The following is a 25614-nucleotide window of genomic DNA, read 5'->3' on the forward strand; positions in this document are numbered from 1 at the left end:
TGTATTCATAAAGGGGTGAGTTTATAAAGATCCTGGAACAGATTAGGCAATTTACATGTATTTTACTATTCTTGTAACGTAAATTAACCTGTAACGCAAATATTCCTGTAGCGAAATACGTACGTTGTAGGAGCGTGTACTGTATTTACTGTTTGTATAATGCAAAAATCCAATAACTTGAAAGTTCTTGAAACGGATTTTTTACATATATGCGATTTACGATATTTATGTTGGTGAAACAATAAGTCATGCGTCGTTGAACCACAAGTGAAATATAAACACTTTAAATTCGTATGCGTTATAGCATGAGCCAAGTACTTATGAACATTTTTATTTTTGCAAAATATTTGAATATGCTGTCAAGGTTACGCCGATTCTAATGTGGAGAAGCAAAGCTAAATCCTTATGTCTAGCAAGCACTGACCGCTTTAGAATGTTGACAGGCTGAGAGCTTGTTTCTCTATTTGCCATTGCATCTCCCTCATCTTCAGATGTCTCGAAGCCAAATAAATCTTCAACCTTCCAAAAGAGAAACATTTTTCAATGTATGAATGTTCTAATTATGTGAAAAAATGCTGCCACGTGCGTTGGAGGAATGAATTCTTCAAGCATGGAAGCATTTCTAACTCTATAATTCAAACCATCGAACTAAAGGAGAGAAAAATGCTACCACACATGTAGTTATAAGCAGCAAACTAAATATGACATTAATTTTCAAATGATATTCTCTGAAGTGAAAGAAACGAAGTAAAAAAAGTTTAGCAATGTCGTAAAATTTTTCAATGTTGAAGTTTGGTGTATAAAATAGACTATTTACCAGCCTTTACAGTTAAAATGGGTTATGAAATAGATTATTCACGAGCCTTTACTGTTAAAATGGGTTATAAAATAGACTATTTACCAGCCTTTACTGTTACAATGAGTTATAAAATAGACTATTTACCAGCCTTTACTATTAAAATGGGTTATAAAATAGACTGTTTACCAGCCTTTACTGTTACAATGGGTTATAAAATACTGTTCACCAGCTTTTACCGTTGAATTGAATTATGAAATAGACTATTGATAACTCAACAACCGTACCTCAGAGCTATCGTCACATGAGGATAAGCGAGGACTGGCAGCAGTGCTATCTCTGCTAGTGCTGGCAGCGTCAGGTAGAGGATGAGCCTGTCGTCTGACCTCCTCAATGCTTCCACTTGAAGCTGTAGTGTCAAAAGCTGTCGACTGACTTGCTCTACCAGCGTCCGATTGCTGCAAAAGGAAATCTTATCGATACTTACTCTAATTTAACAGTACCCACAAGAGGAAATGATGTAACAGTCTATTGCAAAAGGTTACAGCCATTCACCTAGAAGCACCTGAGCCCGGATGTAAAATCTAGCCTGGCTGCAAATCAACACCTCATTCGATGTATAATATATAATAACTAGATGTGCTACCCGGCGTTGCCCGGGTAATAAAAAAGTCTTTAAACAGAAAATTGATTTGTATTTAACATATAACAACATTTGCCATTTAAATTTCAAACTACATAACGTGAGAGAAATGTTTTGTGTAGTTGAAATAAACTAGGAGAGATAATAAAAACAACTGTTAAGGTTTTCAAACAAATGTAAGTTTAAAATTCCATACATTGAAAGAAGTGTTTCGTTAAAATACCTAAGAAAAAATAAAAATGTAAAGGTGTTTAAATGTAAACTCGTTATAGAGTAATAGCTAGATATAGTCTATTTTGCTACGATTACAATCAAAAGTTATTTGGTATACAATTATATGATTTCAGTTTGTTTCCATTACGGCATGCAAAAATTTGTGCACGTCGTTCGTCAGTGTGTGATGCTCGAAGTATTGGTCTCCTTTCTCTAGCCTTTGCTAAGCGATCATTTCTTTGCTTTTCAGTTTCCAATGCTTTAGCAGCGGCTTTTTTCAGCCTGTTTTTTCTAGGTCTTTTTCTTTCCTCGATGAATCATTGCAGGTTCTTTTCTTTGGAGGCGTTAGACAATGTGTAACTTCTGAGTATACATGTATTTAACAGATTAATAAAAAAAATATGACAGAACATGGTAGTACTTTGTAGATGAATTTTATTTAGAACAGTGTCTGCCAAAAATGGTTGAATAAAAAATTAATATTATTAATAAAGATTGGAAACTAACTAAGTAATAATAATAGAATTGGAAAATGAATAATGTTTAAAGTTCAGACACGATACTCAAATTATATTTAAAAAATGCAAGTTGACATAAAATGATAATGCAACAAACTCTAAAGACTTATATTATAAACTTCAAAAGTTTTAAGATGTTTATAAATGCAATAAGAGAATGTAAATCTATATATATATATTATATATAAATATAGTCAACTCTCATTGGTAATGGGATTTGTGTCCCTTGCCTAAGCTCTGAGCTGCACTGATGAGGCTTCAATAGCTGAAACAGTACTGTCTGTAGCATGAGTATGTATATATATATATATATATATATATATATATTTGTCAAAGTATGAATAAGTATGTACATACATGTATAAGAACGCTAGGAATAACTGATACTTGAAATCTTATAGATAATCTTACAGTAATCTTACAAATGTTTGTTGTAAAATGTGAAATTCATTACGGATGAGTAATTGTTTAGGTTTAGAAGGAAATATGTGTAGGCTAATACAAAAAAGGAGTACTGATAGGAATTTTTGTGAAACACGTTTTAAACAAACGCAATATTGGTCTGTTGAAGAAAGGAAATTGCGCTTTTTAATATACTATATCGCTATTAAAATAAATGTTAAATAACAAATTGAATAATATCCATACAAACAAAGATGTTTTAATTTGAACTGAAAAAAAAATGCAAAAATGTTTTTTAAACAAACAAAATTTTTGTTCGTATTTAATAACTGTGGAGCGCAAGGTACCAAATCAGAATTCAAAAAACATAATGTAGCTGAAAAAAGTCTCCTGAGCAGCTGGAATAAATTAGAAGTGAACTTAATGTAATTGTAAAATAAATACCAAGTAGGTAAACTATGAAATGTTGATTCAACGTACAGACGCTCCCCAACTTACGAACGAGTTACGTTCCGAACGATTGTTCGTAAGGTGAATTTGTTCGTAAGGTGCTTCAGTGCTATATTTTCCCACGACCAAACACGAGCGAAGCGATTGATTTGGGAGATTTATGATAAATGCACATGTGCACGCAACTCCTGAAAAATTATCCGTTAACGGCCGTCACCAAACCCTTGTAACGAAATTCTATCAACAAATTTAACTATTTTTCAGTAAAGTCGTTTAAGTAGAATAGTGATACAAAACACATATAAACCTATTTAAACATGTAACCAAGCCTTTGAAAGGTTACCGCAAATTCCTAAAACTAACCCATCTGATCGGATTATACATAAATAGACAGATTTATTTGGCCGAAAATCGTTATTAAAACTTGCTAAGCCTCACTTTTATCAAAGTTAAGACCGGAAATTAAAACACTGAGCGACAGAGAATAGAACGATTAAGTCGTGCGCATTTCACGAAAAAAATAACGTGCACGTTTCACCAGTCTATAGCATTGTCGAATTGCCAAAGGTTTCTGTAATTAAGTTAGGAGTACTGAAATCGTTTCATTTTTGCCGATTTAAAAGTAACTGACATTTTAGACAATTTGGAGTACTTTGGTATTCTAACTGATGTCCAACGCAGTGTAAGTAAAGAAAATGACGATATTTTTTCTAATGGTTCTTATGAGATTATTACAATAACTAATTATAAGTTTGGATGACTACAGAACAATGACTACGTAGTACAGAACTTCTAAAAATCTATATAAATATCACAACTTCGTGATATTGTTAGCTATGACGTTTTGAAGTGTAAACAAAATTGTGCATTGGTTTTATATTATTACTATGTTAATAGTATTGGTTATTCTAATAATATCAGTGCATTTTACTTCTAATATTGGCCAATATTGCATTTCTCCTATTGCAGGGGAGAGATATAAACATATAATCTTTTCCTTTCATTATTGCTATTTGTTGTATATAATAACACCCATGATATGAGTAAAATAACTCATATTGATTTAGCCATTACTATTCCCAGTTCCCAGCCGTACCTGGTTGCTTATCACATAATTATTGAGATTTGGAGTTGCCGCTCCATGATTATATTGTTGGCCTAGTGACAGACAACTCACACTTGACAAGACAGTATAATAGCAAGTGCATTTCTTTTTCTTGAGCAGTCTATACCGAGATACTGAACAGACTACACCTCAGATAACATTATACCTTTACTTACTGTTAACGACAACCAGGAACATGTAATTCTATAGTATACTAATCTAATATTAGCACACCCTAGTTATATAGAGGGAAGTGCTAAGGAGCAGAGAGTGAGATAGCTAGTGGTGAGCTAGGAGAAGATTGCTTCCATTTGGAGACAGACACTTGGCCACATGAAACCACACAACTATTATAGAAAAGGACAAAGAACTATATGCAGTAGTGGTCCTCCAAGCCACACAGACACTCGCCACAGAGAGTGACAAATATTCGTCATATATTCACGGCAAGGACAAAGAACATCGCTGGGTCGTGCTCTACACGTAATACAAGAGGTATGACTATTAGTTAAATAGAAACTGAACATTTGAGTTATATCACCGACACCCAGTACATTACAGCTACCATTGCAGTTATCCTATTGCACTGCAGTGCCATTTGACTGCTAATATTGCATTTCTCAACCATCAGTACCCTTTCTTTTTTTTCCAATATCACTTTGGTTGTGGGCTGTATGACAGTGGAATTTCTAGTGTATTATAATTTGTTTAAGGCCTATATAAGTATATTGAAGGTTTATATAAGTATGTTTAAGGCTTGTATAAGTAACCTGTATTGGTTTGTACTGAAATTTTTTTTAATAAAATGGAGAGAATACTGTGGTGGACGCCGGGACATGACACTGCATTTCTTATTTATTGTATGTGTTGTCCTTTTTATTATATCGTTGTTTTAATCGTTATGCTATCACTTATCATTGTTGTCTTTTTTTGTATGTGTTGTCCTTTTAATATATCATTGTTTCACTCGTTATGCTATTGTTATATCTGATATCCCGTCATAACACTATCACTTATTGTTTGTAAGTCTTATATCTTGTCTTGTAGTCTTGTAATCAGCTTATATTGCTGTCATACCAACGCACTAGTGGTCCTATTTATTCACCTTGTTAGCCGGTGTTCTTACCGTTTGCCGTTAGCCGGAACGGTTGATATTATTGTATGTAAAGGAGCGCGCTCATTTAGTTGAGCAGAGCAGATATCTAGCCGTACGCTCCTTGACTAGTGAAATTTCCTTTGCTAATAAAAAGCTGAATGAAACTACACGCACTCTCTTCTCTTTATTGATTAGTCTAGATTGTGCCAAGTAAAGGCCGGCAAATTCCTTTACAATAAGTACAGTAAAAATAAAAAAGTTCTTTGCGCACTGGAGATACGTTCACGCACTTATGCACTGCAACGAACTGGGCAGAGGAAGGTGGATGCTGGGTGGTGCTTCTGACTAGTGCCTCTTTCCACCGCTAATACATCGGTAATACCGTCACTAATAGCGTCGGACATACGCGCAGACATGTTTGTATGTACCGTTGTTCGTAACTCGAATGTTCGTAAGTAGGGGAGCATCTGTATATCTTTTGGCAACGTATATTAACAATACAAAAATCGGCAAACTTCAAGTTCGAGATAAATTATTAGTTTTAACGAAAAAAGACGAAGAAGCACCGCGTTGCATATACTTAGGTCCGAAAACATTTTTGAACAGGAGCAGCGTAACTCGTGGACGCAAGGCTAAAGTAATTACCACGCTCATGGTGTATCCGGTATAAGAAAACTATGCCGTTCTAGCTCAGTGGTAGAGCGTCTGGATTAGATACTTGTCGATGCATTCGTAGTGAGTTCAAATCAATCAGAATGCTGAATTTCAATATCAAGATTTTAATAGCTATAGCCGGAATGCAGACAGACGACAGACATACTTTGAGAAATATACACATACTAGCTGTGCCACCCGGCGTTGCCCGTGTAATAGAATATTCGAACAGAAAATTGATTTGTATATAACATATAACAACATTTGCCATTCTAACTTTCAAACTACATATCATGAGAAAGGTTTTTTGTCTTATAAACAATGAAAAGTAGTGAGAGTTTTGCTATTAGCCAGTTTAATAATGTGAGCGAACAGCTTCTCGTGACATTATGCTATGACCTGCATCATACGCAAAGCAGTTAGGTTTTGGTCTGATATAATGACTTATATTGGCAGGCTAGCAATTCGACTTCCGTAGTCTGGTGGGCAAGGCGCCAGACTGGTGAACGGCTTGGTCCGAGATCGAATCCTCTTCGGTACTGAACTCCAAGATTTTAAGATTCCAAGATTTTAAGATCTATAGCCGGATTTCCGACGATGACAGACTTTGAGAAATATATATATAGATAGATTCAACACCTCATCCGATGCATAATATATAATAAAATACTGTGGAACCTCCATTTGCAAATTAATTTGTACTCGAAGCCATTTCCTAATGATAACATTTCGTGAGTTGAAATTCATTTTACTATATAAATGCCCTAATTCGGTTGCAATCCTCTACAAAACACAAACATAACATTTGTTTTGCCTAAATTATAAATCTATGCAATGGTTACAACCTGTAACGAATACAAGTTAAATTATATCACTACATATTAAATAGAAAAAGTAATCAGTGGAAAAAAACAGAGAAATAACAAAAACTAGAAACGTTATGTTTGTTTGTTTACCTTTGGTGCTGGCCATCTAGAAAAGACCATAGGAGGTTGAAGGATGGTGGGCAGAAGAAGGTGGTATAGTATCGTGGTTTTGGTCAGAATAAACGTTTTGAAAAATGTGAGTAGAAAGGTTATTTACCTTGGCACGAACTGAAAAACTGTTATCATATAGAAAACACAGAACTTGAATTGCTCGAAACGAAAATTGTCCTCCAACGTATGCGACGCGTCATAAATCGTATTAAAGGGAAGAAAATGGGCCAAAGTACGAAACTAACAGGGCCAAAATACGAAAGGCCTTTAGCATCTAAAAATACCTTTTGTCAACCTAAACAAACTTTCTACCGAGCGATTGTAACTTGAAAAATATTTTACGTAGAGTCTTTCATAAGTAGATGTTCCACTGCTCAGTAATGCCTTAAGATATGATCTTAATACGATCTGCGACTGAACTTGCATGTCAATCTCAAATCATCCTAAAAACTAATCCGCTCCTACGCTTTGAAAAACACCTAAAACAGGATATTACAATGAAAAAACAATATTTTAGTTGTTCTAATCCATCACACACACACACACACACACACACACTCACAAAGTAACCAATAACAATAACCAATGCCAATTTAGTTATTATGATCTGTAACAAAGTGTAACATTATTATGTACACTAATGTATGGAGTTTTTACCTTCGAGACATATGGTAACGGCTAATAACAGTGTGACAAGAGACTTAACAGTAATGCGCTTGGCACTCTAGACTTTTATGACGCTACGTAACATAAACTATACATTTAACTTAAATGAACTTAGCATGCTATACACAGTCTTGAAAACTAGTTTCAATTCTACGTTACACTAAACTCAATTCTCATTTTATTTTAACTTTTCACTTCTTCTCGCTTGACTCTTTATGCTGTGCTTTTTGACTCGCTTTCACTTTCACCTTTAGTAGGCCTTTTTACAATTTTTGCAAACTGACATATGAGATTGACTGAGCGATGCTGCTTTCGTAAGTGGCCTCTCGCGTACTCGGCTACCTCGCGGCCACATCAAGAGCCATCTTATATGCTCGTATCTCAAGGCAGAAATTTGCTCAAAATTTTCTTCACATCTCATATTGCTCATATGCCAGGGCACTCCTATCTGAAGGTATAATATAGAAACATGTTGTCTAACCATATAAACAGTTTACTATCTATCGCCGAGCATTACGATCTTTTTACTAAATTACCCAACTTGTAGTTTATTCAATGCTTCGAGCATCGAGGCAGGATACCTACTAATCGCATATTTGAACCATTTTAATTTATCCAGCTACAAATAAAACCGATACAATGTTCTTCACAATAACGATAAACGATCAAATAAATCATCACAGACCTCCTATAACTAACACATACGTTTTCGCTTTTAGAATGCAGTTGACATTTTTAAGGTCAAATGTAAAACTTACATACATGTGTATAAATTCGTATGCACCAATATAAAACTGAGTGACGCACTTACCTATGGATAAAACCAAATAAACTTTTTAGAATAATTTTCCAGTAAACTTTTAAAAAAATGTAACAAACCCTAATAAATTTGAGAGCAGTCTATAGAACTCTGTGTGTGATGCAGAGCAGTCTATAGAACTCTGTGTGTGATGCAGAGCAGTCTATAGAACTCTGCGTGTGATGCAGAGCAGTCTATAGAACTCTGCGTGTGATGCAGAGCAGTCTATAGAACTCTGTGTGTGATGCAGAGCAGTCTATAGAACTCTGCGTGTGATGCAGAGCAGTCTATAGAACTCTGCGTGTGATGCAGAGCAGTCTATAGAACTCTGCGTGTGATGCAGAGCAGTCTATAGAACTCTGCGTGTGATGCAGAGCAGTCTATAGAACTCTGTGTGTGATGCAGAGCAGTCTATAGAACTCTGTGTGTGATGCAGAGCAGTCTATAGAACTCTGTGTGTGATGCAGAGCAGTCTATAGAACTCTGCGTGTGATACAGAGCAGTCTATAGAACTCTGTGTGTGATGCAGAGCAGTCTATAGAACTCTGTGTGTGATGCAGAGCAGTCTATAGAACTCTGCGTGTGATGCAGAGCAGTCTATAGAACTCTGTGTGTGATGCAGAGCAGTCTATAGAACTCTGTGTGTGATGCAGAGCAGTCTATAGAACTCCGTGTGTGATGCAGAGCAGTCTATAGAACTCTGTGTGTGATGCAGAGCAGTCTATAGAACTCTGTGTGTGATGCAGAGCAGTCTATAGAACTCTGTGTGTGATGCAGAGCAGTCTATAGAACTCTGTGTGTGATGCAGAGCAGTAGTGTAAACTCAAAAACCATTCAAAAGAAAAGATGGCCAATAAATGATAACAATAATAACAAAGAGACAGGATCTGGTGATTTTTTTGAAAATTTATAGTAGATGCTAACTGATAATCAGTACAATGGGTAGCATGAGCGAATCACACAGCAGCGTATCTTTAACAGATAGAAGACATGTAGCAGGATGATTATCAGTTGAAAGATACAGCGGAGGTACCTACTTGTGAGAGAGTTGCCAACTCCTGAAGACGTACCACAGGTGCTGTTCGTAGAGTGTTACCTGAAGCATGAATACACAGGTATGAAAGCCTTCATCATCACACACCCTACCACACTCGTTAGTTTAATTAGTTTAATTAAACAACTAGTCACAGTAACACATACACTGTAGCTATAGAAAAATAATTACTGCTAGGAAAGAGTCTAGAGAATCGAAATAACTTTGAGTTTTATTGAAATCGCAGGAGCTGAGGATGTGAACTCAGAAAGCAATAGCTAAAATGCATTCTTTAGTAGTCAAGTAACAGCTGGCGAGTAGATCCGACCGATCAATGAACACAGAAACTGAGAATAAGGAAGCTTGGTGTATAGAAACAATTCTCGGATTCTTATTGTCCCATGACTTCTGGCTGAGATCCTCACCAACTGAAGTAAACATCTTGTTTTCAACTTATGTGAGAGCAAAAATGTGGTCTTATGAGATATTTGAGGAAAAAAAGTCCTAGAAGGTCCAAATTACATAAAATACATCGAAATCTACTTAGTAGAATAAAGAAATATTGAGATAAAACAAAATAATATACATAGAAAATTGGTTATTATTTCCTCAATACCATACACCCAAACCATAATTTGCGAACACTGCTTTATAATAGAAATATTTCATACACACCAGAAATATCACAACACATATTTAGAATCATATAATGGACTAATATAATTTTCCATGGAGATGTTTACACCGAATTAAACGTAATTAAACACACCCTGCAACATATACCGTTATTGCTGAGCAACTCTGAAAGGATAATAAAGTATGACCGAAGAGAATACACAGCAACGTGGTAGAGATAGATTGAGAGAAGCTGGTAGCAAAGCTCAACAAGAAAAGCAGGTAAAACAAAAGCCGAAGAGACAGAAAGGAAAAGCGAGCGAACTAAGAAAGATGCAGGCCGACTTTGGACAGCATCTGCATGAAAAAGGTTCATGCTGTCTGAGTAAAACCGACAGCTACACTTACCTTCATTAGCTCCTTTGTCTGTCACGTCAGCATCCTCAGAAGTGGTTGAGCTGACGATGTTATCATCTCCTTGCCCGTAAACCAAATTTTCAAGGTGTGCAAAGCAGATAATAGCCAAATACCAGTGGGAGCTGAAAATAAATGAAGATTAAGTGAGAAGGTACCATATATGAGGTCAGCAGAAGATTAAGTGAGAAGGTACCCTATATGCGGTCAGTAGAAGATTCAAGAACTCATATCGAATGTTGATTACGTCTAGATACAAATATACTGTGATAAATTGCGGAAGATTTTTAGAGAATGTTCTAGAATGACGATGTTTGACACGTTTACTGTTGAACTTATAGACCATGAAATACAACCATGACTGATTGTAGCATTTTCTGGGTAAACCTGCCTCTCAGCGCCACTCATTGAATTGAATGCAAAGCCTACTATCTTGGTCAAGAGTACAACTCCCCACTTTATCTTCAACCGTAAAACAACATATATTCCTCTGCTGAAACCAGATACCAGCTGACCTTGACAACGGGATCCCAACCAACCAGGAACAGTCATTAAACTGTGACAGAACCAAGGTTAGCACTGACGGAGTTTATCTATTAAATGCATTTTGCTGGCTGAGAAATAAAACCTTACTGTTGGACATTACTGTGTTTCCAAGTACTTGAAAGAGTAATTTAGTTCTCATCAAAGATGAGTTGTAATAACATATGAAATAGACATAGGAACTTCCTAAACTTGCTGTTGGCTTTTTAATTGGTTCTTGAGTTGCTAAAGCTTATAACAGCTCTCGGCGACTTTGCAGAAACAGTTTATGAGCATAATGAAGCCTGCCGCATGACGATCTACAGATACACCGTTTAAGATACCGAAACAGGCTGGAAAACACTCACTGTTCATTGATGGGGATGATAATAAAATCTTTAGAGAATATATCAACATTTTTAGTCCAGTTCTTCACCTTGGAGTGCCTCTTCTCTGCCAAGCTAAAACATAATAAATGACTGTATAATCTATGCATGTTCACAAGAGTATATCTGGTGGAGATAATACAGGGAGGCCTCGGGTTATGATGTCCCTGTCATAATTTTCTTGCTTTATGAAGTGGAATATGATGGTTTTTTGTACATGCCATACGAATCCTATTTCGCTATACGTATCCAACGCAAATTTTCGCTTGATATTAAAATTTGAGCGTCAGTGTGCTTATTATGTTGAACAAACGAAATACCGATATGCTGTTCGCCAAAAACCTTCTCACAATGCCTGAAAGAGATACGATGACAGATCTCTCTCAGTTCAACACTCCTCATACAAAAAATGGTACGTAATTATTTCCCTTTAAAACAAGTAGCAAAACTGCGGTTGCGATCTCTACTAACAGAAAGTCAGGGATCAGACAACTTCCCTTAATCTGCTAACAAAAATCCACTTCATTATGAGAACAGTATAAGTTGGGCTCTCTTGTCGAACTTGGTGTTAATGAAGTAGGCTCAACGTTATGGTGAAAAGGAGCTGGAAACCGATAAGTGATTGAATTTTGGGAAAGAAAAAGTTGAAGCTCAGTAAAATGGTTAAAAATACATACTAAAACTTAGCTTTATGTGGGTGTTTAGTAAGCTAAAGTCATTTAAGTTAAACTTTATATTATACGCCTGTTTCAAATGTATGAACTCCCCGTGGTACATACTGCATATATATATATAGTACATGTTGCATTTTATTGCAGATTATAACCACTAAATACACTGAAGTTACTAAAGTATATTTGTAACAACTTAAGTTATTATAGGTAACTATAGTTACTAAGCTTAACATACTATTTTGTAATTAATTTTTAATATGTACAGTACTTGTATATGAAGTCTTGATGATTTTTACAAAAGGATGTTTGCATTATGTAATGACTACAGGTTTCTATACCTGTATATACAACATTTTCGCTATGCGACATCGACCCTGGAACGGATTAAAATCGTATTGCGAGGGCGAACTGTACAGGTGACTTTACAAAGCAAGGAAAAACAACACGTTGAATGAACTTCTAAATGCAATGTTTGCAGATATTTCCCAAAAATTGCTATATCATGACAGAAACTCATATCAACGCGTAGAGGTAATACCAACTTGAACATCCTGCAAAAGGTTTTCAATCGGCAATCGCTGGATTAGGAATAAATTTTCACTAAAATTTCTAGCAAAACACCATTTCAGTTTAGTGGTAACTTACTCATATATCAATATCAAATTCCTTACTATAACCTACATGTGTACAAACAGTTCTTATGAATTTAACATGCTAAATGTAAGCAAGGAAACAAATTTCTATTTCTGAATTAGTTTGGTACCGAAACTCTTAAGCAGGTATTGTCACAAACTAAGGTTTGTTTACTGACCATTCATAGTGCTACAAACTATTTGCTATGCAAACTATGCTGCACTGCTACCAACTATGTTATACTGCTAGCAAGCATGCTATACTGTTACTAATCACATTATTTCACTACTAGCCTAATTATAATTGCTGTGCACTACAGTCAAACCTCGGCATACAAAGCTAATCTGTTTTGAAGGTTACTTCAGATGAAAAAAACAAATTTAAGCAAAATATTTCTAAGAACGCTCCAAATTAAAAAAAATTGACAACAAGATTGGCATTAAAATATAAAAAAGGATTTTAATAAATTATATAACAAAATGGTTTCTTTTACAAAAAAATTTCTTTGGATGTCGAGTTTGATGGTTTGCTAAGAGAAACTAAAGCCACTAAACCTGAAGCTAGGAGTGTTATCTAGGAAGTACAACGGTTTAGTTTGTTTATTGCATGCTTAAAATTCTTCTAATAAGAGCTACTGTCAAGTGTAACTCTTTCTAACATCAACTAACAACTAACTAACTTGGATCTTTTTTTATCTGACTGTTATGATATTGTAACGTGATTTTCTCTGTTTACCAATAGAACTGCATGATATACACTAACCTGGGAAAGCCACTATGTGACAAAGAAAAATCTCACAGATCATTTAAAGTTGATTGCAAAAAGGACTTGATAAATATGCTATTTTGGTGCCCTGAGTGCTTCATGTAACACCATGATACCCGCATCAATATCCCGCTACATACATTTTAGGCGAATCAAAACTTACCTTTTCTTAGGGTCCTTAGGGGTAGCGGAAAAGGATTGCGTAAGCTTTGTGTAAAAGAATGTGCTAAAGACAAAAGTTCTTTCTTGATCTTCTTTGCTAAGTACCTGCAACATGACAAACACATGCTTTAGCTATGACAACTTGTCACAAGTGCTCTCCGATGTATTCCGAGTTACAGGATGTCTATGACTGGGATTGACACTCCGTGATAGACTGTAACAAAAAGTTGGTAGCAGAGCATTTCTGCAACATAAATTACAATTTACTAATCTAGGTAATTTTTCTTTAGTTTTAAAAAACAAATCCAAAATAGTAAAGCCGGGGTCAATCGTGTATACCCTAAGCTGAACACCTGTAGATAAACACAGGATTATCAGATAAGTGAGTATTAGTGTTATTATGGCTGTTACTAGTGATGGTGCAAAGCGCATTGTAAGACCTTCTTTAGCCTCGTTTAATTTGCCAGTGTACAAATCAGCACTCTATTGTTATTGTATGCGCTAGCAACATTCCGGGAATGTTACTTTGGAATGCTCGAGTGTAAACATCTATATAACATTGGCTTAGAGTTACAGCTAGAGTGTTAAGGTATAAACACACTAGGCGATATTTAGAGCGATATCGCGCTGCGTGGCGTTAATCTGCGCTAGAATTCACCCAGCGTGCTCATCCAGAGCGATAACGTTAAACTTTCTCTGCACAACTTTATCGCTAGCGAGATGCATTTCGATTTATTGGATTTTACCAGAATGCAATTTTATGGCGGGTAATTATTTCTTATCGATGTTTACCAACGTACAGCAACGACAATTTGCTATTTTGTTAATATTGAAACATCTTCAGAACGAGCACTGAATTGTTCATAAATTTAATAATAGTACTCCTAGTCCTGTGCACCATAACAAACAAAAATTACAAAAAATCCAAGTTGAAAACCAGCGTTTGGAGTCAATCGTTGCGCAGGTTGACCATCTTGAGAACGGTAAATATTTAATACATTAGGCCTAAATATAAAAAACCACTACAAAATAAAATATGTATAAAATATTAGTTAAAATGCAATAATCGTTTTTTCTTATGTCTCCTTGTAGTGTAGGCAGTGTACAATCCGTGAAAGTGAGACAGGTTTAGTAACAAATGCGAAAATTGTTTACGTTGTCGCCTAGACGGCGCCATATTGACTGACCTAAATTTATTAACAACTCCGAAGAAACTAATGATACGGAATTTTATTGGCAGTTTGTGGGCGTGCCCACAAACTGTGTTTGTGCACACGCTAGCGATATCTCCGCCCTCCTCATGACGCTCGCGATAAAATCGCCTAGTGTGTTTACACCTTTACACTCATTACAGCAGCTTTAAAGGAACATTATGCGAAACTCTATCAGAATGTTTAAAAATGTCTATGCATTTACGAGTAATGTTCCCGGGGTGTTCTCTTTGAGGCAACATCATGGAAAAAATGTTTAGAGAATAGGCCTACTACGTAACGTTTTCCCGATGTTGTGCGAGGTTATTTGCTGAATGTTCGAGCAACGTATTTCCCACACTTTAGCTGGAACATTACAAAGGCGTCTACAAATAATCTTGTGACAATGAAATGTTTCTGAGATTTTTCGGAACATCCCTGGAACGTTTGGGAAATGTAAAATTGTTAGTTGGGTAATCATCATGTAGTCTACAAAATGGTTAATTTTTACCATCAATATAGACAATAAAAGGTAATGAATAAATGACAGAGACAAACTTCACGCGTTTTAAGACCCAGGATAGGGTGTACTTTACTCAGAATGAATTTTTTAAGGAATTATTTGGCAGCTTGTTTATGACAAACATTAATTATCGCTGTTATGACCATGGTATACCGCAACATGTCTAGAGTCGGCAAAGTTTTCAAATTTGTTCTCATCCAACTTATTTAAATACGACACATGCAGAAAGGCAAAATGTCACATTTTAGTAGCGCTGAATAAAAGCGCACCTATATTTTTTAGTATACCCACTTGTATGAAGTATTCTTCACAACCAAAAAGATTTGCAGCTTACACCAACTAAAGACTTACAACAACTAAAGACTTACACCAACTAAAGACTTACACCAACTAAAGACTTACACCAACTAAAGACTTACACCAACTAAAGACTTACACCAACTAAAGACTTACACCAACTAAGGACTTACACCAACTAAAGACTTACACCAACTAAAGACTTACACCAACTAAGGACTTACACCAACTAAAACAAATCTCAAGTTATCTTTAATTTAAATAAAAAACAAAAATTATGATTGTACAAAATCTGTCAACCTTTAGTGTTACGACTTTTTTTCAAAATCTAGGTTTGTTTGCGGTGCAACAAATACAACCATAATCACATGAAGCGAGTTCAATGTGTTCCGAGGACTAAAAATCATTTTCCAAATGTTTCACTTGAGAATTTAATGTTCTCAACCCTTTCGCTATCGAAAGCTGATGTATCCGCTTTCGCGGTAATATAAGCACTGATCGTATGCCGATGTATCGGCTTATCAATAGGGTTTCGCTTTTCTTTTTATTACGAAACCTACACATTGGCTAGACTAATCGAATGTTGTCTTCAATAAAACAACCTTGTCAAGCGCGTGCAACCAACAGAAAATTTTTTGGCTCAAAAATTCCATTTCTAATTATTTTTCAAAACGGCAAAACCAGATCATTAGCGTCATGGCAATAAGAAACACACTGCGCCAACAAAAGCATTAGAAAAATTGTGAGAGTGAGATTCACAAAACAATTTTATACTCATCTTGTAGGGAATCTTTTTCTGAACAAAATGCATGTTACAGTTAAACGATATCTGCATTTATTTTCGAGATACTAGCGGAATATCGGTTTTTAAAAACTCCGTTTGAATTAATTTGGGCAGAATAATCGTTCGGTCAGAATTTAATGCGGTAGCGAAAAAGTTAAAACAATCCGAGAACAACATTTTTGAATGACATGATATTAAAATGTGTTTTTCAATCATATTGTTGATGCGCTATTTGCTTGCCATGATGGTAAACTAGAATTGTATACAGTTTGTAAATATGTAAGGAAGCTACAAGAGATTTAAGAAATTTGAAGCAGTAATTTGTTTGACATCTATTCAATGAAAAATAGATGATTTTTAAAGTAATAAAAGCTGAATTTAAGGTTAGACTGTTGCAGAAGCACTTTCAGATTGTAACCGACTATCTGAAAGTTACTAATCTAAAGTTACAGTTACCCTTTTGACAGTCGTGGCCACAGTTATGTCAACTATATCTAACACTCACCCATGGGCAGAGTGAACGTTATTGTCGATGACATTACTGTCGATGGCGTCAACATTTTTTAACAAATTTTACATATACATTCATAACTTGACATACGAGTGCCCCAACATACGAGCAAAATTTATGCCTTGAGATATGAGAAACCTTTGAGATATGAACATCCGAGCCATTTCTGAATGGCTACTAAGTTACCAGGTATGAGAGAGACTGTTTTTGAGAACAGCATCGTCTTTCAGGCTTTCTCGTCGAATCGGTTTAAACAAATTGCCAAGCTCGAAACAGATAACAAAAAAGTAAGACGAAGACAAAATTACAGTGGAGTAAAAGATTAAAACTCAACTAAGCAGGTGTTTAGTAAGCTAAGTTCAAGGTTTATGCTGTTATGTAGCGTCACAAAAGTTTAGTGTACTGAAAGCACTGCTATCAAGTCTCTCTCACACTGCCGTTAGTCACTACATCTGTCTAAAAGGTAAGAACTCCATACAGTACTGTAGGCCTACATAGTAATGTTCCATATTATTGCAAATCATAACCACTATATATGCATTTGTTAATTTGTTAATTTGTGAGCGTAGGTACTGAATAACAAGTAAAAACACAATTTTTTATTGTAATATCCTGGTTTTAGGTAGCCTTCTCATAGTAAGGGAATGGATTAATTTGTATCTAGTTATTTTACATAGGAAAAATTGCACTGAGATATGAAAATATTGACATACATGCTTTTTCCCAGAATACATTAGGCTCGCATGTCAAGGCGTGACTGTACGTTCAAGTATCAGATTGAGTTAAACAGGAGACTACTTACAGTAAAACGATTCTTACTGTACAAACTTTTGTTATTGGTCTAATATTATTAGAGTTACGGAGTTATTATTCCGACCATGTTGCTCTGAAATTTTTGAGAAAAACTTTGGCGTCTGAAAACTGACTTTGCACCATAACAATGGTAGAAGCGGGTTGAAGTCTTCAGATCAGGCCACCTTATGAATAGACCTGAAGATAGTGTGTCAGATGTAGACATTAGTGATTTCAAATCGGAGCGTAGTTCTAACGATCAACCTTCAACATCCGATTAACTAACAACAACAACAATAAAAGAACTCATTGATATTGACGTAACCTAGTTACTATTACTATCATTTTGTGGAGAACCTTTTACTGATCACTTTTTTATTGCGAGTTCATGAAGATCAAACAAACCAGTTTTGAGTTATGACAAAAATAGTGAACAATAATTTTCGGTAACATGTCGGTTAATTTTTTGAGGACGTATTTGCCCACGAAAGTGTTAACAGTTGTTAACAAAGTGTAAACCCATGAGTGTTAACGCTCAATTGACAGCATTTTAAAATGACATTTATTTATATTGGTAAACTTTTACCAATTATTTTTATGTTAAAAATTTAGATTTAGAGACAAAAATGCCTGCGATGTAAGATCCATGCTGTGACTTTAAGGCACCTTTTTCTCTGAAATAACGCATGAATTATAATGTTAATGCCTTGCTTAGCCGATGTGTAAACATTAGACAAATGCACTTCTCTTGGTCGCCATTCTTAAACATTTTCTCAACTATCTGGTCAACATTGTTATACGATATTCATGAATATCTGCCCATTTGTATGACTTCAAAATGTTCAAGTCGTAATGGTATTAGGTCAAAATTACACAAAGGTATTATTGAAACCTCAATCTGTAATGTTATTTGCCACTGTCAACGCAATAAAAATTAGTGCTGCCAGTTCACCTTTTATAAACTATTCAAAACAGACCTTTCAGACATGTAGATGCGTGGCAATGCTGACTCCTTACATTTAGACACTTTTACATGATGCTTTCAATCTTCAAGAATGTATAAAGTTGTCATGACTTTCAACAGTTGTGATAATTCTTACAATATCAGTAAAAACTGACAAATTTGATGACAGTTAGAAATAATCTTTTTGGGCGTTCCATTAAGCAGACAGCTTGAAATGAAAAACTTGGCCCCGGATTCATACCTGCTCTGTAAGGTACTTGAGATAAAAGCTAATGACTGTATCATTGAGAAACTCCCCATCATTTAAGCAGAAGTAGTCCTCATTTGTGATCGCTATGTTGCCAATAGCAGGAGGGTATGGGTAATGGAACACCCTGAAAAAAACCTTGATGAAGTAAAGCAGTAACAACTGATAGACAGCGCTAGCATACTGCTGACTCTCTAAATTCTGTAGTACATGTAGGAGTGGACAAAGAACGCGATACGAATTACATTTTTAGCCTACATTATAGTTTTTAAAGCTTCTAGTACAGAAGCAAATAAACTGCGAGTAGCAGATGTATTACCAATGCGCAGATGACAATCTCTTGTCAAATTATTCACCAAGTCAAACGCTTAACTTGCTTGAAAGCCGACTCGGCTTTTTAATATTCTGTTGATAAAATGTTCCTATGAAAAATCAAACAATTCATCTGAGACTACACGCAGTGTTTCCTTTTTAGAATACATACACAACACTCAACATGAATTTTATCATCCCACTCAGTCGTAAATGGTGAATATGTCTAATAATTTGAGCAGAAACTAATACACGGGCTCATAAAAATTGCCACATTCCTAAAAACAAACATTATTCAGAAACCTAATGAAGCAATATTGAGATGAACAATAAAATTCAATCCCTGGTTTTATATTGATGCTGCACTCAGTAGAAGAGCTGAAATGGAACTTGTAATTGTGGTCTACGCCCGACTGTCTCAAGTGTGCTACAACGTATTTATCAGAAATATATTCTGTCTTTGACAGCCTTCACATTAGGTAACCAGCCTCTCACTCTTTTGTTCACTTTACTATTATCTCTCACAAACCTGTGCACACAGGAAACATGGAAACAGCACTGAGATAAGCAACAATAGTCTATTCTTTACCATTTCTCATCGAGTCCATCAAACACAACAGGACTCCTTCGTTGGTTCCCATCATCGTCTCCATAGGAGAGAGCAATCTGCAAAAAATTCACCTTTCATCAAATATAGTGTTCAATTTTCATTGCACTAATATTGTCTGTAAAAAAACTGAAGCAGTAAATTTGAACCAGACACAGTAGGTATTACATTAGCAACACGCAGATAATTGTTAATGGCAACAATAATGTCGATAATTAACACAAATACCAAAGCAATGCTTAGTGGGAATACCCATAAAGATAATGAATAGGAATACCATGATGATAAATATTGGAAATACCATAGCAATGGTTAATGGTAACACCATGAAGACAGCTTTTGGGAATACCATGACGATAATTAAAGGGAATACCATGACAATCAATGGAAATACCATGATGACAATTGATGGAAATACCATGACGACCGTTGCTGGAAATACGATGTTGGAAATTAATGGGAATTCCAGGAAGATAATTAATAGAAATACCATGACGACAAAGATCGGGAATACTATGGGAATAGTTAATGGGCATACCCCAATGACAGTTATTGGGAATACCGTGACGATAATTATTAAAATTACTGTGATGGCTCAGGGCAGAGGTCTGCAACCTTTTCTACTCAAAGAGCCATTTTGGACCCATTTTCCGTAGGAAAGAGTGCAGTGAGAGCCACAAACCCCATTTGGTAGTTTGAATTTAAAAAAAACTACGTGTAACGTTTTTGTTGAGCTTTTAATGCTTTTATATCATGTTTACACCATGAAATGAAAAGGTATGGCAAATGATAATAATAATTTGACTGTTGATAAAACCAAATTACACTTTTGCAAAGAACAATAAAATAGCTAATAATAACTTGAACTTAATGAGAAAATATTACATTTTCTTAAGGCTACTTGCAAGAAAAATTGCAACTTCATGTTTAATTCAGTCCCTCTTTTAACAAAACGCTAAACTTAAATTCTAACTGCAGCAAATCTAATTCATGCCGCGATTTTTGCGCAAATTAGCCTTACGCATCAGTTCCGAAATGGCCTTCTTTCTCTCATCTCCCTCTGAATATTTTCTAGCAAAAGCTGCGTGTTTATTCTGAAAGTGTCTTGCGGTATGGTACTTTTTGTTTGCAAATTTCTCATTACATATTAAGCAAACTGGTGAACCACTCTCACCAGCAGTGAAAGCAAACGAAACAGCCCACATAGAATTAAATGTTCTATTTTCCTCTGTAACTTTTCTTTTCATGGTATTCCCTATAGTTTAGGGGTTTGACCATAGGGGTAAAAAAATCAAGAAGTGTCGTGCCAGCTAGTGTGATGTTGACGGTTTTATTGGCGCATAAATAGTGACGCATAACAAGCGACAATGTTTGATTTATCACCATAATTAATTTTTAAAATTATATTACAAAATCTAGTGATAAAACTTCTATATTTTTATGAATTACTTGGCATACAGTGGAAAAAGAAAAAATTTAAAGTCAGAGGGAGCCACTGATCCCTGGCTTAGGGAAATGCAATGACGACAATTAATGGCAATCCCATGATGCAAATTAATGGGAATTCCAAAACGATGATTGATTGGAATACCATGACCACAATTATGGGAAATACTATCATGGCAATTATTGGAATTCCAAAAAGTGAGTAATGCGAATACCATGACAATAGTTATTGGAAATACTGCGGCGATAATTGTCGTGAATACCCTGTAAATAGTAATCAGAACCCTTTCGATAATTGTTACGAATACCATGTCGACCATTATATGGTGGACTATGTCGATTATTATTGGACTTGAAGATGTGGTTGTGTCAAAAAGGTCGATTTAATGAAATTAAGACCCATAAAAGGCTAAAACATCAGCTACAACTTGATGCCATTTTTGTCTTTGTAGACCAACCCTGTCTAGAGATATATGCATTTGAATGAGGCCCTCTTTTAAAAAGCTCACGTTCCAGCGGGTGCTTCTTTCGTGACGTCACTAGTGATACATCTGAAAAGAAACCACGATCGATAAATATAAGGTCGCTTCATTAGCCGATCATCAGCGCAAAATGTCTATATAGGTCATAATAAATGTTATCACTCGTAAAACGCATTGTCTGTGATCTCAAATTTAGGGATTTTACTCTATTATTAAATCGCATGGACATCGATATTTACTAAATTAATTAACATCGTTACTTTAATGAATTAATTGATCGACACGTTTTATTGACGAACAACAGTAAAAAATACTGTAACGTTACTGCGAAGGTGACTCCGAGTTTTCTGAGCAGCAGGTGATTAAAGTGCTACGGAGGAAGATAGTAGAATGGAGGTAAATTTATCTTTTACTTTGAGTCTCCTATAGATATACTGTTGAGTTTACATTCAGATTATATTTCCCTGTTTGAGGCTAAAATGTAATTTCCTGCGCGTGCAAGATATGTATGTACAGTGAGTTCTTGACGGCTTCTCTTTAATCCATAGCATCTAGCAATACAATGGCTTAGATTGATGAATATACTAAAGGTAATATTTTTAGTACTCATTAATACATGTACTAATTAATAAAATTATAGCTTTTTGCTATCACTAATCATCGTTTTATAATTTTTTTCCGGTTCACCTAGCTACATTTGCTTCAAATTTTCTGTGGCAGTTTTATCTAGTAAATTAGATGTATGATTTGACTTTAGATGTTCACTTCTCATTTGTAGAAAGTGAAGAAAATCGATTGATCAATGCAAATCTTTAACATCCAGAACCAAAGCTTCGAAGCGTTGGCTTGGCGTACTTATGCCTCTGTTAAACATTTATTCATTTTTAAAATTACAGTCCGCAATCTATCTAACTCTCAATTTGAAAGCTTTCAGTAGATACGTGTTAGAATGACATATCTATGAATGACATATATTTATTGCATTTGTTTTTCTGATTACAGGATGTTTATGTCGTCCCACCCGCCGAAGCAGCTTTGTCAGTGTGGAAACTGCCACAAATGGAAAAGAGAGACTTGAATGTGTGCTGCATAAACCATGATGTTTTGTTTGAGTTTGCTGTAGTAGATGAATTTGTCTTATTGTATCAGCTAAAACTATGTGAGTGGCCACGACTTGATATTTTTAATAAAAGCTTTATGCCAAAATAAAATTTTTTTGCTTGTAAAAATTATATAATAAAATAATATTGTTGAAGATAATGCAAAACATGATTTGCAGAATATTGTAGTGAATTGGGTACGGTATATGGATGTCCGCAGAACTGGAGAATGTGAGTTCAAATCCAGTTTGCAGCAGATTTCTCATCTTTGAAACTCTATCCCTATGTATGTTCTTTTCAAAGACGCAAATGCTTATTTTACTTACGGTAGTAAGAAACTAGTTTTCGGTGTGGGCAATGATATACAGCCCCGCCCCAAGGATAGGCGACGGGCATAATGTGGACGGGGCTTTTGGGAAGCTGTATATCGTTAGTGTGGGTAGCGACGGAACTGTGTCGATACAAATACCTTATTCTACATAGTTTGCTTGACAGAATTACCGTAGACCGGTAGAATTGGTAGTCGGTGCTCAAATGTTTACACAGCATTTGGAGAAAGTGAAAGTAAAACAAATTTTTAATTTTCGTTATTTGAGGCCTTTGAAACATTCATAATAATGTATCTGTAGCTGGATTTAAAATTTTATTCTAGCCAACATGAGCAAATACAAAATAAAATATATGCCAATAGAGCCGCTTAGGACTAAACTTTTATCGCAAATAGCCGATGTGAATACGAGATATATTGACAGATATATCACGCGTGTCATCATTTTGGGCAAGTCTGGGCATGTTTTTTTGGTTTGAGCGTTTTTGCCGCGATGAGATTTTTTCGATTTTAATCTTCAAATATCTTGGCAATGAGATCGCCTAACTCAACAAACAACATATCAACTGATAGAGAAAACAAATGCTTTCTTTTAAGATCAACTCAAACTTGACGCAACCACATCTTTAATCAATTATTGGAATAGATTTAAAGTCATATCTGCGTCGTTTCGTTGATGCTATTAGTCCTCGGTGCACGTGATCAACGATGAACACCGAGGGGAAAAGACCGAAAAGACAATGCCGACATAGAGCGATATAGTGTGAGCCAGGCTTATGACTGGGACCCGCCTAATCGATTCTGTTGTTAGAGAAATTTGGTCATAGGAAGCCTCAGTCAAACCTCATATGCAGTCAAACCTCCCAGGTTCTAAGAGGTTTTACTGCATATGTATACAGCGATATACTTTACCTGCTTGCAAGAAATACATCTGATAGACACATACAGACGCTTAAATTTTACGCAAAGCATGTATAAATCTTTAAATCTGCTAAGGTTTAATAATATTTTTGATCACGAAGGACCCCTAATGTGTTGATGAGAAAGTTCATGAGAAAGGGACTTTCGGCGGCTTATTATTCACGGACTTTTTACTTCAAAAATACAAACAATACTTCAAGTAAATAGTACATAAATGACACATTAGAGCTGAATGAACACCTACCTCCGCCAGAGCTGATTTACTGGAGCTTTGTCCCCCTTTCCCCTCTATTTTTGCTATCAGATACTCGGCTACCTGTAGCTCTATGAAACGCAACAGGACACCGCCAGTCTGATACCGAAGACTACAATTATCAGCCATGTTACCCAGAAATAGAATACAATGTGTAATATTACAATGAAGTTTCTTGTGAGCAGCATAAAAGCTTGGTGGAAAGCAAACAGAAGTTACGCATGAGCACCTGACAAGAAGGGATGGTTTGCAACACCCTTAAAGCTGACACAGCCAACGATCCAATTCGCTGCTCTATTAAAATGTTGTTAAACCAGCGGTTTTACTTCTCTTGAATAGAAAGTTCGGGATGAGGCAATAAGCAATATTTTGTTGTTCCAATCTATTTTAAACAAACCATAAGACTGACAGAGATATTCTTGTTTTCCATCATTTTTAGTATTTTTTCCAGTGACCAAAAGAGTAGCTTTTTAATCGTGATTTGAAATGAAAAAAACTGCATAGCATATGGGCGTAAAAAAGACCCTGCAGCCTTAAAAGCCTAAGACAAACAAATTGTTGCTCAACTGGAGCTAACTAATTGTACTTTGCCGGTGCACTCTTTCTAGCCAGCAAGCACATGAAAGATTTAAATGATAATCCTTTTTATTCATCACAGTCAAAAAGGCAGGCCACTCTGGTGGACTGGATGGAGTGGATAGACACTGGTGGACAGTGTCTAACCACTCCATCGGTTAGAGACTTACCTGTGACCCTTAGCCTTAGAGCCAGGTGATCTTGCACCTCTGAAACCCTAACGCAGTAAATAATATACGAATGTCATCTTACTTGCTATTGAATGAACGTATCCAACTGAGAAGAAGGGGTAGTATTAACACTATGAGGTATTACAATCTCAAACCGTATATATGCAACTTAAACCTCAAATTTATAGTTTATACGTTAAATTTAAAGTGACATGATTGATGGTATGCGCTCTCCTTAACATCACATAAAATTACAGTAATCATGGACCCTAAACCGAGTGTACTTAATAAGAAAACGGGAAGTCATCAACACAAACAAATCGTACCAGTTACATTTGGTCTTTAAATTGAGAATTAAGCTTTTTTCTCATTTAGAAGGGCCGAAGGTGTGAATTTGGAACGGATTCGGCGATTTACACGTATTTTACTGTTTGAATAGCATAAAATCTTTACAACATAAACAGTCTCTAAACAGATTAATTACTCTGGAGGAGTGTCTACTAGTGCTGCACGATATCTTTGCATGTACATTTGATTATTTGGTTTCTAAATATATCGAATATCGAAAAATATCGAACATTGGAGTTG

At 35.6% G+C, this 25614-nt stretch overlaps 1 protein-coding gene across 3 annotated transcripts in view; it reads right to left on the reverse strand.

The window, feature by feature from the left end:
* The window catches only part of LOC137408222 (sentrin-specific protease 6-like), a 79774-nt gene that overhangs the window by 17078 nt on the left and 37082 nt on the right, over window positions 1-25614 (reverse strand). For all 3 annotated transcript variants that reach the window (XM_068094642.1, XM_068094641.1, XM_068094643.1), the window contains exons 14-22: window positions 24272-24392; window positions 19733-19809; window positions 18826-18958; window positions 13525-13628; window positions 11272-11364; window positions 10376-10506; window positions 9357-9415; window positions 1084-1254; window positions 425-519 (exon numbers count right to left, since the gene is read on the reverse strand). In XM_068094642.1, coding sequence (XP_067950743.1) covers window positions 425-519; window positions 1084-1254; window positions 9357-9415; window positions 10376-10506; window positions 11272-11364; window positions 13525-13628; window positions 18826-18958; window positions 19733-19809; window positions 24272-24392 — 984 coding nt within the window. The remainder of the gene's footprint in view (window positions 1-424; window positions 520-1083; window positions 1255-9356; window positions 9416-10375; window positions 10507-11271; window positions 11365-13524; window positions 13629-18825; window positions 18959-19732; window positions 19810-24271; window positions 24393-25614) is intronic.

Source organism: Watersipora subatra, chromosome 11, assembly GCF_963576615.1.
Source record: "Watersipora subatra chromosome 11, tzWatSuba1.1, whole genome shotgun sequence".
Classification (NCBI taxonomy): domain Eukaryota; kingdom Metazoa; phylum Bryozoa; class Gymnolaemata; order Cheilostomatida; family Watersiporidae; genus Watersipora; species Watersipora subatra.